Raw genomic sequence first — 17,463 nt, forward strand, 5'->3', positions numbered from 1 at the left:
TTTAACTTGAATTACTGGATATCAGAATCACACCAAAAAATAGTTCCTAGAATGCTTGAAAGCATCCAAGTAAAAATATTTAACYAGGCTTTTCCTATAATCAATGTGGACCTGCGACCTTGGATCAATCAGCATGCAAATGCCACAACAAATTGATACATGAACTCTAGCTAAGCAGCTAAACACATCCTCCCGACCGTACATATTACTAGCATTGCTACCACATCAGCGACAGACAACCATTGTTTGTTTGGAGATACCTCTTCTCATGCATCATCTGTGCCCAAACATAGAATACAAACATCAGTGGCCAAGTATTCAGCACTACCCTGGAGATTATAATCTGCAGGAGCAAAACCATAGTATCTTGTGCACTGCCCAGATGTCTCCACGTCTACCTACCACTCTGCGTAGACTGTAAAACATTATCATAGTGACTGGGTGGCTAGATACGTTCCTCTCCAACCCAGGTTACTGGGCTCAACTTTGCTGGCACTAGAGATTTCTCTGACTGTAAATTCTTTGGAGCAGAGAACATAYCCACACAGTGGGTTTGCACAGTGCAGAGCTTGTCTAAATAAGCTATTACTATAATACTGTATTTTAATGCTGAATAATAGGAAAGGACCTCAAGGTATTTACACAACAATGAGAAGAAGCAAAGACCTGCTCTGGGGGTGCATGAAGGGACCCGCCTTTTTATTTAAAGAAAGAATTAAAGATGATATTTCATGCATGATTTCATTGAACCAAACATAATTCTGAAAAGCATCAAGGTGCTTTACCCCATACTACTGAGAAACAAGAAATAGCAGAAGAAATGAGAGAGCTGTAATCTCTTCCAAATGGAAAGAAAAGTTGCAAGTCTCTGTATGTATTCGAGTGATAGTAATATCTGATGTTAAAATACTCATGCGTCCATGACATTATGCTTTGCAGTCACAATAACGGATTGGTATTTTCCGTGTTGGTCGACTAAAATCAGAGATAGATACATATATATCGCATTTTAAACCACAGAGAATTTTCTGTTTTTCAATTCTCAAGCTTTCCTACAATTTGAGACAAGTACTTGACATCCCCCACGGCAAAGTAAGGAGTGCTTTCCTCTTAGGAATACTCCTTCATGAAAATCCACCTACATTTGGCCCAGTTAAAAGCTTCTGAAAAGCTGTAGTCTGCACACATTCAGAAGGTTTGGTGAGACATGATCTCTAAAATGCATCTCCATTTCTTCCATGCGCCTAACACACCTCCACACTGACAACAACCTGAGTATAGGGGAGCCAAATGACTTCCTTTCTAATGACTCCTKCCAGCCCTTCTAACCAGGTACACAACAGGACTTCTCTCTTACACTCGTTGTGATTCATCCGCTGTTAGTACCAATACAACCATCTACATACTGAGGTGACAGGTGATTGTGCAATGGATACAAAGATTCCAGCTTATATCAATTTTTTCTTTCTTTTTTTCTTTCTTTCCCCCTCCCCCCCTCAAACTACATAAAAGGAGAAATTCACTCAAAAAGCTGCATTGGAAGACTATTACTAAGGCTATACAGGCAAGAATTACAAAGTCACAAAGCAAAAGAATTATGGTGCCTCTGCATTACAGTACATTTAATTTGTATATTTAACTGTATGATCGTATGCTATTTTCTCAAAGAAGTCCTTCACAGCACAGATGGATCCTCAACTGTGCAGCATAYTGTCATACATTCAGCACTGTGTTATCATGAGTTATCAGGTAGTCAGTGTTTTATTCTCACCTCAATTTGTGGTCCCAAACCTTTTCCCTAAACTCTTCAAATCCTGCTCTGAAGATAGAAGGATTAATGTCATTACTTTGATAATGCTTGTGTTTGGACTTAAGTGCTTTACAAACTTTAATCAATTTATTTTCATAACACCCTGTGAATTCTGGGGTTTTATAATCAGCACTTCAGAGCGAGAGAACTGAGAGGCACAGAGAAAGGTTAAAAAGTATCCGTCACTTTGGATGCCCAATTACAGTACCTATTGCCTGTTTTTCCAAGTACTCGTATTCAAAACTCAGCTTCTACTGATCTCATTTGCAGCACTGTGTGCTCAGCACTTGCATAAATCAGACTCCAGACTCCAGTCAAATAGGCAGAATGTCTGTAACATACAATTAGTGACTGTTTGTGAGGCATTTACTTAAATAACCTGCCAAGCATTATCCAAGGGCTTTGTGGCAAAAGTAGGTATAAATCTGTTTTTTCATAGCTCCAGCTATTCCTTTAATCATGAAACTCTCCCTCAACCTTCCTTCATTCCTCTTCCTCATTCTATATCCACTTTCTCATTTTTGTAACAAATYTGCAGATCAGATGTGGATGCCTGTGCACGCTGTTGTCATGTATTTGGTACCATCTTACGGTTAGTTAGGTTTAAAGAAGGAAGGAAGTTAAGACTGCATAGGCAGCCTTGATTCAGCATTTTCGAACTTTTGAGTATACGACTTTGAAATCATAATATTTTTTTAGTACAGAGCTACTGAAGGAATAATATAGTTGGTGGCAATACRTATATTTGTTACTCTTCCTCAATATTTAACCATTTTTTCCTTTGAAATAACTTGAAAGCTAATATAAAAATAGTAGGAGAAAAAAGAAATGTTAGCTGTGCCTAGGCTGATCTTGGGACCTTAACGGTACAATCTTTAAACAAGGAGAAATCTTTTCGACTACATATAAATGTATCTTTTAGCAGCTGCAGATATTTAAATCCATTTTCAGACTAAAAAATATTGTAAACTACAGAATAAATACTMTGTCCTTGTTTTGCGTGAAAATGGCATGCTACCAATTGTTGGGAAAAGAAACCTGAATCCAAACCCATGTTTTTCCTTTAGGATTCCCTGTGAGAACTCCAACAGTGTGAAGTGATGAACAACATCTCRCAGCCACCAGCATCAGTAGTTCTAGCTGTGGAGCGGCAGACTACTTTTTATCATTTTGACTACAGATGGAGGACATCGCTRTTAGCTGAGAATATTCAATGCTAACCAATAAAGTAGGCTGTAGAAACTTTCCCACCTGCTGAAGAGGAACTAATTCCCCTGTCCAAGGCACTGAAACCATTGAGCAAAAATGTGCGACTTTCAAAAGCTGACAAATTTTTCCTCTTTCCTGGGAGTATTTTAACACCTACCATGCACCAGGAGACAGTTCACATAATACATCTAAATATAAAATACAAGAAAAATATCCATGCATTTGTGCAACGTCCCTTAGTGCAGGATGTCATAGGTTTGTGACACTTTTTTCAACACGACATTACAAATACACTGCTTTTGTTGGGGGGGATCTGAGATGTTTGGAAATGTTTGCACTATGTGGCATTTGCACATAAGCAGGGTGAAAACAGATTGGTCACAGAAATCATAAGTGTATGTAAAAATAAGGTCATAAAAAACAGCCCCCATTCTGTCTTTCTCTATTTTTCTTTCCATTAGGAAATAAGAGCTTGGGAGCACAGAGTGACCTCTGAGATTTGGAAATCTACTCCCAAATGAGATTCCAGTCCAAAAAGCAGCCCATGAAAAAATCAAACCCAATCAAAAGCAAAAGATCTGACCTAAACTATGAAAATAGAAAGTGTTGATGAATATAAGCTCCCTTGGAGAGAACACAGTAGGAGCGGGCCATCGGACCACAACACGGGAAGGATAACAGGCAGCAAGGAAGCACAAATGTTGGGACAGAGAAACCAAGTGAAGCTGGCGTAACGAGAGSAGATTAATACTGGGAAAGTGTGGAAAACCCCCCAGAGAAATTGCAACAATGGCTCTGAAGCCAGAATATTAGTGAAAAAATATAAATGACAGGGAATTTTTGATAYACAGAAATAATAATAAGAAACCTTGATGGCATTTGTATCTCAACAGTTTCAAGAGGCTCTCTTTACAGAAAGCACAAAGCACGTGTCTGCAAAGTAAGCGTTTTGAAAATGTGAAAGGAAAACGGGAAAATGTCAGTCTGCCTCCACTGACTACAAAGGGAGCTGTGAAGGAGCAGGTCAGCTGAAGACAYCCTCAAGGGGAGCCGAGACCTGCTCCATGCAGGTGTTCCTCTYGCGTGATCCTTACGAAATGCTGGCCGACTTGTCAAGAAATGCGAACAAATTTCCGCGGGGACTCACCCTGAGGGTTATTGAGCGAGGTGGCTTCTGAGGAGGATCTTCGTGGAGCCTGTCTCCCAAGGAGGCCAGAACGCGCTTCCGGTGGCCGATCAAGCTAATTTTTAAGACCTGAGAAAAGAACAAAAATATCGGGTTAAAAAGAACACACTGTACTCATTAAATGATCATCCTTTCGGAGTGGAGCCTTTTCTTTAAACCTGTTAACAAGTTAGTCCACTACACAGGTAAAACGGAGCAGCACAAGGCAAACAAAGAGCAGAGGAAGTGAGAGGCGAGATCAAACAGAGGAAGAATTCTGTATAATCGAGGGAATACAAAGCAGGTACAGACATGGAAAACCAAAAAATAAGCTCAAAAAATGAGGGGGGAGGAAAGGAAAATGAAACTGGAAGAGAAAGCAGCAGAGCCGGAGCAAGGGAAGGGAGAGACTAGAGAAGAAAATGTAGAGATGCAGGCAAAAGGTTAGTGATGAGGATTAGAGAGATTCAGAAGGATGGGAAGGATGCTGACATTAGGGATCACAGAGTGAGGAACAGCCAGCTAATGGTTCGAGGGCGTGAGAAGGRAGAGAAAGAACTGCACAATGAATAAAAGATATCCTTCTTTTAAATATATTCACCATGACTTTCGCAGGTAATCTCTGAACTACGTGCACAGTTATCATTATCATGTRGATTCATGTGCACATTAGAAACACAAGGTAGATATATTCCCCAGATTTTGCCTTGGCAGTCTACTACTTTTACCAGGTATGACGAAAAATCTTGCTTGCGCATAAATATTACTGTCRGGGGGCTGGTTCAAATACCTTGCATCTGTCCAAATTCCAGAAACACTGCTGAGCAACTGTTACAAACTTTATATCCCTTCATATTCCTACCACATCCAAAAGTATCATTGCTTTCACAAAAACAGACAGGGTAGAAGGAGAAAGTAGGAAACTTGTGCATTAGTGGCAAAGAACAAATCTGTGGCTACAATTGCTTCAAAGAGTAAAGCAGCATTTAAGTACAGCAGTAAGCCTCTGCTCTGACTTACTYGCAAAATGCAGTATCCTCACATAACTCATCCAGCCTGTATACGGTTTTAAATACCCCACTCGTCTCCATTCGTTCTCAGAAGACAGTAGCTCCCTCTATTTAGGATCGCTGTGTGTCAACATCCTTCAGTTAAGAGGAATTTCTCATTCAACCTCAGAGGAGTAGTCCCCCCAAAACCCGAAGATGMTGCCCCTTAAGTGATCAGCTACCTTGGTTTAAGCAATACCACTAAGAATTACCATTCAACAAACAAGCAAACAAAAGAAACAACYGCCCAATACGATTTCTTAGCTCCGATATCTCAGGGCACGGGATGGCAACTTGCACACCTTACGCCGGTGAGTGAGCTCCTGCCACCCATCGGCAGGTGAACGCTCTTCACACTGTTCAATTTCCCTGCACTAGCTGATACTGCTGAACATCAGGAATATCCTGTTGGCCTCCGTCTACAAAGTGACGGGCAGTGACATGAAACAGATGAAGGCCTTCTTCTGAAAGGCAGCTCTCAGGGTTGCTGTGGACCTTGCACATCAACAGCACAGCCAAGCTGCAGAGTCCCACAAGTCTCTCCTGTTCTCTCATATTAGTATAAATCTGTAGAGGTATTAGGCAAGCCGAGATAGTCCAGCACATGCTGGACTGCTGGGGACATGCAAGAGACACCTAGTTATGCATTTAGTTTACACTGAATGTTAAGCAGAAGRGTGGATGTTTTATCTCAGAATTTAGCTATATGTAACACCTGAATGAACTACAACGGCTTTAAGTATTATTCAGGTAATGCACTTCAGTGAGCTAGTTTCTTTCATAACTCTTCCCTGTCATCAAGAGCATTTACCCAGGGATTTTTAAGCCAGTCTACAGTTCTTGGACCTTTTTGAGGTCTTCAGTGCTTTGAATGCCTTCTTAGCCATATAGAACCCAGAGAAAGGAATCCACACAGAACTACTGAATAACATGAGAGAAAAGGATACAAGTCTTGTGGGACTGAGCACTTAAGAGATCAGGAGACAGGTCTACATGGTTATATTATTAAAAAACTATGCATAATTGGGAAACTATACAGATCTTTAACACCATCAATACTGCTAAGCTTATTTCACATTTTGTTCTTTCACTAAAAATGGTGGTCACTCCAAATCTGAATTGGTAGGGATTTAAAGATGCATCCTACAGAAACATATGGTCCTTAGCCAACAGGCAGATCTATTTACTCATCCGGACTACATGTGCTGTTAACTGAAGACAGTTTGAATTCTTCTGAAAATWGACTCTCTAGCAATTGTCTTACTTGGAAAACTTCTTAGTCAACTTACAAATACAAAATATTATTTTCTGAAACACTTCCATATTTGAACTCTGAGAGTTTAACAAACTTCCTGAAACTCTGAAAATTTGTTCTGTGATGGATTATCCTTGACAGTATTTAATCAAAAATGTCAAATATCAGAAATAYAGGTCAATGGTGTGCAATGGTAAAGCTGCCTATGGCAGTATCTTAGAAACAGCTTGATGCTGTATATCAAATAACTATTAGTCTTACATTTATTTAGGCTGCCAGTTAGCACCCCATGAACATTTTCTACCTGAGGTAATAGTGGAACACAGTAACACTGAATGATAGGGGCAATAATACAATGCATCTAARCGCTTTTGGCCAAAGCATTTGGTCAAATGGCTTGTAGCCTACTTCATACAAGGCAGTGAAAGGAGTTTTGCAATGGGGYTGCAGTAATCAGCTAGATCATGTCATAAAACTGTTAGAGTAGCTTAAGGCTCTGCAAAACCTGTATTTCATTACCAGGACAAAAGCAGTATGTACATGATATGCCTCTTTCTTCACTGGCAGTATGATACCTGAGGCAAAATAAAGCAAGCACATATCGTATCTTGAACAAGGATAACTTGCTTGCTTATACCGTAATACAATTAAAGGAGAACGGGGCAAGTCATTTGTCCAAAGCTGACATATGCACACAGATTTAATCCTATTTTTATCTCCATATTCTCCAATGATTAGTATACAAAATGAAATTCCACCAGGAAATTTAAGAAATCCACAAATGTAACCAATGTAACATTTTACATTTAGATTTTTTGACTAGGTTGACAGATGTTTTAAAAAAACAAACACATGTAGCCCAGTAACTCCCTGATGACTACATTTGTGCAGATGCTGGAATGAACAAGTTATTCTATCTAAAACTAAGCATTATTTCTGCAATAACCTTCTGCCTATTTTTTCTTCTGATTGAATAATATGCTCTGACACTATATTTTTATAATTATTCAAATTTTTAATAGGTGTTATGATGATTACTACAGTTCAAGATATCAATTCCTTTTATTTTAGAATATCTGAAAAGTTACYATGTGGGGCAAAATTAGTACCACAGTAGTGCAAGGAGTCTGGACTAAGTAATCACACAGTGACTGTCAGATGCTAGGAGCTGGCTACAAAGTGGAAAACTAGAGAAAGATCAGAATAGCCCTAGTAATTCTTTTGTGGCAGGATCAGATGCTCCAGAATTTAARCTTCATTTAATTAAGAAAGGACTATAACATTTAGGGCTAAGAAGAAAACCAGGTAAATAGGAACCAATGAAGTGCAATCTTCCTTCTACACATAAGCAACCCAAAACATTAGATAAATGCAATGTTATTAACCATTTTAGTGTTGATTATATTAGAAGAAACTCCTGCCTATTCTGGAATGGTGAATAAAGAATACATTGATTATTACCACTCCACAAGATAGCCCCTAAAACATGATAGTGCCAAGAATCCCCATGAAGCCAGCTCAGAACAACCAGTCCTGATCACCTAACCATCACGATTGGTTTAACTAAAAATTTGAAAATGACTCTAAACACATTTACTGTATAAATCCTCAATGTGGACAACACCATGGTGCAAACTTTGACAGATCTTATCCATATAAYTCCCATCTTTTATGGTAGATTGACAGTTACTTCAGGAAAATCTTAGCTCCTTAAATCCTTAGCTCTCTTGTGAGCTACTACAGCTCTCAGATCAATGTAGTTTTACATATTTAATCAGAAATGCAAAACTACAATTTTTAGATAAAATAGTTATATTGAGGTTTTGTATTTATTTATTTATTATTATTATTATTTTTTAATAAACTTTGACACTGAATACTGGATTCAGGTCACACTACCAGCGTCTGGCAAAGACAATAATAAAGGAAGAATGCTACCCTGCCTGAGGAAAGGAAGCAAACCAGGCTTGTTACCATATATAATTCTGATCAGAAGTTCACCAAAAAAAAAAAAAAAAAATCATGCTGACCAAGATTTCCATTACGTGGTATAATAATGGTGTATTTTGAAAGATAAATATATCTGAGTTGTTAAACTTTCATTTAAGTGACTACTGTCACTAAACTGCAGAGCTGATAGCGCCCATGCTAAYGCTTGTTGTGGGACGCTGCAGATGCAGATGCCTCATCTGCCGAATCATCTTGTCAGTCTTGTCCTCCAAAAAAGGCTCAAAGCCCTGTGGGGCTGGTTCCAGCTTCAAAATGACCAAGAGCTGTGGAAAAACACACATTCTGCACCTCTCCTGCCCCCTTTCCCCTCTTGGGCAGCGGAAGAAATGCCATGTGGCTGCAACAGTGGTGCCTGGTAGCTTCTCAGTACCAGACACAGACAAACCCAGTCCAAGCTACCTTGGCTTTCAGTTGCATTTTTCGCATAGGGATACTTTATTGCCTTTTTCAGGCTGAACSTAACTGCTGACTAATTCCTTCTAATCCTAAAGCCATTATCCAAAATTATCACACACCCTTGCCATTTTTAATGGGGCAGGGAGCTTCTTTTACAGCCCTGAATGCCCAGTGAAGTGCAGGCACGTGAAAAAAAGAGGCTCCAAAGCACTTTCAGAATCAGAGTTAGTGCAGTCCTGGTAGATGCAAGACTTCCCTGGTTTGCACAATTTCAGTKGAAGCAATTATTTTTTATGTATATGAAGAGACTTGTAAGGGACTATAAATGATATGAAATATGTGTCATTATCCCCCTGAATTAATTAGCCAACTGGAAACAGATGTCAGTTGTCTTGGTGACAGCATTTCACAAAGACAGATGGTTGCTTAATAAGTCCTGTTTCTATACGGTGAGCATGAGGAACCAGCTTTTTTTTTGCCCTAAAATATATAATTTAGTTGCAGATCTGCAACCACGGAGAAGCAAAAGAGTAAAAGTCTTCTCAAAGTAATTGTGAATGGGGGGAGGTCTCATTTTCATCTGAGCTGCACTGCTGCAAATTACCTCGCCACGGGATCAGTGGTGCTACAGTGCTCTGAAGTCCCTGCCATCCCAAGGCAGCTTCAGGCTCACGAGGAGTTATTATTTTTTGTAAGAGCACTCTGGATAGCGTTTGGTACTACTGTCATCATTGAATTTTGCCCCAGCTTCCCTGGACGAGTCACTCTGCCATTAAAGCATTTTAAAAATTTTCACTAGTTTGAGAATTGGGAGTTGGAATATATCTGATGCTAATACTTTTTGTCCCATTAAAGATAAAATAATAATGGTGATTTTGTGCTTGTAACTGGTAATCTTTAATATTTTAGTTGAAAAATACTAATTCAATATTTCATTAATAAAAGTCAGGAAAATACAATTAAATTAGACCTGGCCAATAATGATATTCACTTTATCTCCTGAGGATGTGTCTCAGGCTACATGATGAACCACTTTTAAAAACAAAATTTTTAATTAAAAATGAAGGTAAATCCATGGCCTTTTAGAAATAACTCAGTTTAATGGTTTTATAAGCCTCAGATGGAATCACAAACATTATAGATGAGTAATTTTTTATTATATATGAGGCTCACAAAAATGTAAAGCAGCAATCCTAAAAGTCTATTATATACACAAAGAGCATTACAATAATGATTAATTTCATCTTTTCAAAGTGACAACACCAAAAATATGATATACCTAAGCCATGGCAAGCACTAAGCAGGTCTATACATAAAGTAAATATATATTCCTTGTATTTTCACATATTCCACTGTATGTGGAAAAAATATTAGGCAGTTAGAAAGGTGGAATAAACTTCCAAATACAGTCCTAGATGATAGACTTGTTAGACGTTTACTCCGCTAGTAACTTATGTTTCTGCCTATATGTTGAAATAACAATGGCAATACTTCCTACTTCAAATCAGATTTGGAAAATGTGTGGTCACAGAGACCAGGGATATTATTTTTGGCCAGTGCCCTTCAGGTCTTCCATGTTAGTCACTTAGCACTGCCAGAAAGCAATTGCAAGGCCAATATATTATTCTATTATATTTTGCAGGGTTACTTACACAGCAGATAAATCATAATTAAAGTTACTGGTACTACAACACATTTCATAATTTCACTTATTTATCTTTTTAAAAAAAATGCCATTAACAGCAAAGGAACCTAATCTGTATATAAGGATGAAGTCTGGCTAGTGTAAAGAGATCCAGGAGATAAAATACAAATCTCTGTAGAAAATTCTAACAGCTGTGGAACAGATCCTTTTTCTGATCTTGATTCAATTTCATCACAGATTTAATTCCAAACAAAAGGAAAAAAAAAAAAAAAGATTTCTAGCCTTTTTAAAGAATGGGGCATTTATCTTAAATAGATAGGTATTTTACATGCTCAAGTTCTCTAATAACTCATAGTGACAAGCACTGTTTCCATCATATCAAAAGAAGCAAATAACCGTTTGCTGTTTAAGATAAAAATGCAGATTACTCTAGTTCACAGCTATAACAAACACAGTCAGAAGAACGTAAAGTCTATAACATCAAAATTATATCAGTTAATTATACAGACAGTAATATATTAGAATTCAAAATTGATTATGTATTTCTACATCAAGCAAATATACACCGGTAAAAATGATAATAAAAATAATGAAAAACTTAAGGTGGTGCTATCCTTCTAATACCAGAATTTAATGCAGGCTCTTCTATATATTTTTGTATCCTCAATATTGCTGATACACAACTGCTGCAAAAGACAGGTGTGTGCTATACAGATAGACAAACCAAATACTGGACAGGAGAATCTAGACCAAGTATCAGAAAAAATGCTGTTGTTTTTAAAATGTATTCAATTCCCTACAATGTTTACAAGTTGTCAGATGCATTCTTGAACACCTAGTTGTTATTGCATTAAAATATTTTCAATTTAGTAAAATTCTTCTTCTGAATGGTGAAGCATTCATATCRACAGCATAGGCTCCACCCTCAAATATCTAGTTCCTCCACCCTTGAATATCTAGTTCAAGCAGAACTGATGCAAAGTGGCTAACTGAGATTTGCACTCAGGCCACTTTGTGTTGTGGAGATACACCCAGAGCAACCACCACGTGCACCAATCCAAAACACACGTAGACRTCACTATTCACTCTCACCCCCTAGAGCACTAAATATGCCCGAGTTACAAACTCGATTGTGCACTGCCTTACCGCTAGCATTAATGTTTACCCATATTTTTAAGGAAAAAGCAGTAGAAGAACTGCAAGGACAAGAACATGAGAAGCGTTGGTAACTTTTGGTGCAAGAGCCATCATTGGCAAGGTCAGGACGCTGCTCTGGTGAAACCATAGCAGAGCGATCAGGCCATAAACCACCGCAATACACCGATACCGAAGCACAGAAAAACTGCCCTCTAAGTTTCACGAAAGCTACGGCGGTGCCCTGGAGGTGGGAAGGCCAAAGCTTTCTGTGGGGACAGCTCCTTTCGTGGCTCCTTACTGGACCCCAGAAGAGCACAAGGCGCAGGAAAATCTGATCAAGGACGGAGGAAAGAGGAAGGCGTGGAAATTTCCTGTCCGGCAGCAGTCGGTACTTTTAGCAGCATTAAGCCCAGCATGAAATGCATCTATTATAGAGAAATCACGATCTCTCTCACACTGGGCCACCTGAAAAAAGAGGGCACCTAGCATCAAAACATCTGTGAAGAGCCCTAAAGCCAATACTTTAACAGAAACCATGTTATATCAACCTTTGCTTTTTAGTATTTAGTAGTTACTAGATTTAGTTTTCCAGTTTGTCTGTTAAAGGTTTTTCATCATTTTCCCCTTGAGGACTGAAATGAACCTGTCAGAGACAGCGTAGCCATTTAATGAAAAATCTTTTTTTTTTTTTTTTTCTCATAATTGAGTGTTTCTGTCTTTTATCAGTCATCAGTGTGGATTCATTCTGCCGCATAGCTGCTGTCAGACTCAGCCATGCAGTTTTCTCTGACAACATTTGGTGCACCGGATGAAGTAAGTCCCGTTTTGTGACGTGCTTTTTTAGGAGCTACTGACTCTTCTGGCTACCATGTGTTATTCTGAGCAGAATGTGTCCTTCTTTCAAAATCTCCATTTTATTAGTTTACAGGAAGTAGTCACCTCTATATAAGACATGATATAAAGAAGGTCCTCAATTATTGCTGATATACATCTATATGTACATCTGTATGTATACACACTAACATATATTGGTTATAGTATGGTACATAGTTTTAGTATAATAAAGAAAAATCCTCCGCTAACCCTTCTTCCCTAGTTGTTGTACAGCATCCTGGTTTGGAATCTTTGCATGAACTCATTAAAGCAATTACTACAAATCCTGGAAGACAATTTTGGGTGGAATTACACTGTATCAGCACCCCTTGCTAGATTTCAACCCCTTCTCCAGTTTCACCAGTCTCATCCTTCAAGTAAAAATCCAGAGGAACAAACAAGTCTGCACTGGAGCAACAAATGTAAAAGCTACCAACACACCTTCACTGCAGCTATTTACCATTGTATTTCAAGTAGCCTAATTGATTGACATAATTAATTTAAACTAAGAACAATTTTATCTAACCTACATTCAGTTTGGATTGTGCCATGGCTTGTCAGGCTCTGAGCCTTTTTTTCCAACTATATATTATGTGGCTTTAAAAAAAGCTATTAGCTCTCCCTCAGATCCTTGCTTCGTTTATACCCTTTACATTATCACAACTGCAGCAACACTATTGCTATCTTAAAAAAAGGCATTGACCACCATGGCAAACTGGAATCAAACATCACAGGCAGAGCTGGCATCATGCTGTACTTTGACTCTTAATCTGCGAGGAGGAAGCTCGGTGGGTGGCAGAGAACAGGCTCTATGAGAGCAGCAGGGCAGCTGGATTTACTCCGCCGGGGGCAGCAAGGGGACAGCAAAGCATTTCTCAAAATATCTCTTTCTTTTATGCCTTGAGGTAAGAGCAGGAAGGAACACCATCAAAAACTGGGGTTACGAAAGGATACAAACAAAATGGCAAGAATCCTCATCCATCAACTGCTCGAGCAAGTTCTTCGTTTGTGGCTTCGAGCAACCTGACTCTTTGCAACATAAAAGACGATTGTCTACGCGATTTGAGATAAACTGAAGTCGTAAGGCTGTTCAGATCATACACATCTTCTTATGCAGATTCCATCATTAAGCATTCAGTATTAGTCTGGCTTAAGCAAGAAAACATTTCTGTATGTAACCAAATCAGACAAAGCAAGTGGACAAACTATACTGAATTGGCTCTCCAAACAGGAGTCTGATTTTGCACTATAGCTAAAAAAAAGAGAAGCTTAACTTCTTCTTAACAACAAAAAGCTTGTTTTCCTTAAAGTTATTTTTTAAATTAAAAGGATTATCTGGGGGGTATCTTTTTGAATTCCACAGTTTTGGCAGATACATTATTGATGAGGTATTCTGACAAAACCCACCAGTGGTAGGATTATCATGGGAAAGTCTGTATTGCTCTAAATTCTAGCTGAATTTTCTCTGCATCTCTTTGCAGAAGGGCTGCAGAGGGCTATTAACGCATGGTAATGTAGCATGTTTTCTTCACTTCTGCTCTCTCTCTACTTTTTTTTCATTCTTTTCAGAAGTTCATGAAAACAGGAAAAAGTTCTCTTCAAAGGAATCTTCAAAAAGAAGATAAACCTAATCTCCACGGGTCAGGCTTGGCCTTTCTTGCTCTTTACCATAGGCCCACCTGGTCCATACAATAAAGTCAAAGGAAGGAAAGATGGTGCTAGGTAGTTCATTTCCCACTTTTCACATCAGTGGTGTAACATCAGCAGTCATCATTTTGCAGAGAGCAGTACATGAGCAGATTTTTGGACCGCAGGAAACCAAACTGACTTAGTAGACCTGGGCATACAGCTCACTGCAGATCAGAGACACCGCAAGAAGTCAAAGGCCCTGAATCATGTCTATAATGATTCCCAAACCACTCTTAATATGGCCAAGAACCTTCCCATTGCCTGGTCATACCTTTAAATAATTCTAAATATTGTAGTTTAGCAAATATCCTTGATTCAATGATTAACCATTCTGATTCTTGAATTATGTTTATGAATATTTAACCTAAATTTTCTCTACTCTAGCTCTTTTTCTGTCCTCACTGATTTATGAAAATAGTTCATCATTATCTCCTTTATAACATCCACTTACATGTTGGCAGAAAGATACATATGACCTCAATCTTGTTCTGTCTAGAAGGAACATGCTCATTACACTAGGTAGCTGGTCAGAAGTTTCCCAGCCAAGACATGACTGTGATTTCCAATGTACAAAATGAGCAGAAACACCCCAACCAATCCCTTTCCTTCCATCTAAAAAGCAATATAAACACATACATAATATTTTCTGCTTTAAAAATAAATACAAGTCAAAGTTTTGTTTTCTTTTGCAAGTCATTTATCATAACATAAATACAATTTTGCAAAACATTTTTAACTAGAATATTGCTCTCTCCTATATTTGTTTTAGCTGGACATAAAGAATCCTGCATGTATGCACATTATCCCAGTGGAAGCATAAAGGGGCTCATAAGAGGGAACAGAAATCTATAAAGTTTTATCCATGCCATTCTTGTTTGTATACACAAAATCCATATATCCGTGTCCTTTTCTGTGTTATGTTGTTGACTGATGTTCAGTTTAATATGCAGTAACTCCACTCCCCCCGCCCAGATCACTCCCTCAGTGCTGCTGCTCAGTAACTCTCTCATGTGAACTGTACGTCCAAAGTAAATCACTTCCACATTTCCTCAATTAAGTCTTATATAATTGATTTAGCCCATTTAAAAAGTTACCCAGATCATACTCTATTTTAATCCTATCTAACAAATGCTACCACAATATTAAATAATCAGCCTTCACTTTAGAAATATTGCCATAAAAATCCACTTTTACTTAGGACAAATTTGCAGATCTTAAATTTTGCTAGGGCTTGAAATTTTAAACTTGAAAGAAGAAAGATTAATTTATATGCATATTCATTTATATGTAATAATTTATCATATTAGGTATATTAATCAGTAATATCACTGTGAAACCAAGTAAGTTTCTACATCATCTTTTCACAAACATGTGCTACAATACAGATCAAATTAACTCAGTATAACCCTGTCATGATCACTTTATACCAAATCACCACATGAACTATGATTACTAATAAATCAGAAGAGGAAATTTATATGAATAACAAGCAACAAGAAAAAAAACCCTTTATTACGGACAATTGGATGACAGTGTAACGTATTTGCTGTGTTCTGCTATGTAGCCACTTGGGATATATTCACATGACTTACTTAGACTTAAAATATATTTCTGAGTTGAACTACAGAATTAAATAGCATTTGGGGGTTTTTCAAATGAATAAATGAGCCTAAATTCAGTCACTGTTAATTAAGTATAGTTTTAGAAACTCAATTACTCATGTACACATCTAATTGGGTTTTTCTGAATTCTTCCAGTATTTGTGATTATTTGGATGCACAAATTTTAGGGGCTTTTACTTCTTTTTAAGAACCCTGAGATTTAAACTCTTACTTGCTTCTGCTGTAATATGAACTTTTAAATTGTAAAATATTTTCCATTTATGATCTGTGCTCATATTTTCTCAAGTAGATTTGTCATAGATACTCAACAGAATAAGGAAACCAAATATCTGCCCCAAAGTGCAAGTAAACGATTGTGTAACTTTAGTAATAGGAAAGAAAAACACCTAAGGAAAAGGTTAAAGTATTTTTCTCTGAAATGTTATATTACATTGCTGCCTCATGTACAACAGGCTTACTCAGCTGGGGGCAGCTGCTGAATTTTCAGGAAGTCATTCCGCGCTTTAGCACTAATTTGGGCCGAAATGGGTACAGCCGATCTTTCCTGAATTAATGTCTACCAGAAGCAATTCAGCAAGTGCTCAAAACCGGGGTGCCGCGACGCTGCTGGGTGGAGGAGTTTGGCGGCCGAGCGGGGAGCTCTGAGGTTCCCGTTTCCGCCCCCGCGCGCCCGGAGCCGCCCGGCGATCGCGCAGCGCTCGGGCTTGCACCCGGCTCGGAGCCAGCACCGTGCACCTTCAAAGCCCGATAGGGCTGCAGAAAAACTAAAGCTGGCCGTTGAGTTACGGGCAAATGCAAAACTCTGATTTGGCTGAAGAGATCTGAAATTCCTCCAGCGCGGCGGTCAGTGAGCAAAGCGGAAGGCGTGCGAATAGCAATGCGCTGCGTGCAAATCAGAAACCGAAAGATGACAAGATGCCGAGGGAAGGAACAAGCTAGAATTAAGTTCTTATTATCTTGGATGCAAAATGCAAAAGTTAATTTTTTTTAATCCTCTTCCTAACTGCAGACACAACCAACGTGAGCTCCTGAAATGATAAGGAAGAATGGGAATTTGGAAGCTTTGATAGATAAACCGAGTAGCAGAAATTTAAAGAGATGGAGTAACACAGAAGAAGAACAGGAGGACCTGAATATAGGTCATTATAGCAATCAGATCGGAAATAGCTAACAGAGGATTTACATTTTACAATAAAATTAAAGGGTAACTATTTGAAGAATACCAATAGGTTATACCTACAAGGCATTTGTGATAAATCAGAATACCTTTCTTAACCTTTCTCTTCCTTCTTTTTTTTTTTTTTTTTTTTTTTTTTTTGTCTGCGAGATCTACACTCTTTCCCTACCAATTGCTCTTCCGATCATTCCCTGTCTCTCTCTCTCCTCTGTCAACCTTCTTGCTCGCCCTCTTCACATCTTGCTCTCAGCTCAGCAGACCCCAAATTCCTTCCCACCTTCTAGCTTTGCGCCGGATCCACTTTATTTCTTCACCGCCTCCCGCCCAGCTCAGCAGTGTAATCCACCTTTGCAACCACATCGCCACCTCGTCCCCCTGACCAAGACAGAGGTGCCAGGGACAAACGACAACAGAAGAACGAGCAAA

At 38.6% G+C, this 17,463-nt stretch overlaps 1 protein-coding gene across 1 annotated transcript in view; it reads right to left on the reverse strand.

Annotated features, from left to right (window-relative positions):
- The window catches only part of ANKS1B (ankyrin repeat and sterile alpha motif domain containing 1B), a 434,320-nt gene that overhangs the window by 51,734 nt on the left and 365,123 nt on the right, over positions 1-17,463 (reverse strand). The window contains exon 18 of the mRNA XM_085321288.1: positions 4,167-4,274. Within this exon, the coding sequence (XP_085177414.1) occupies positions 4,167-4,274 (108 nt within the window). The remainder of the gene's footprint in view (positions 1-4,166; positions 4,275-17,463) is intronic.

Source organism: Rhea americana, unplaced genomic scaffold, assembly GCF_003343005.1.
Source record: "Rhea americana isolate MKP2758 unplaced genomic scaffold, rheAme1 scaffold_69, whole genome shotgun sequence".
In the NCBI taxonomy this organism is placed as follows: domain Eukaryota; kingdom Metazoa; phylum Chordata; class Aves; order Rheiformes; family Rheidae; genus Rhea; species Rhea americana.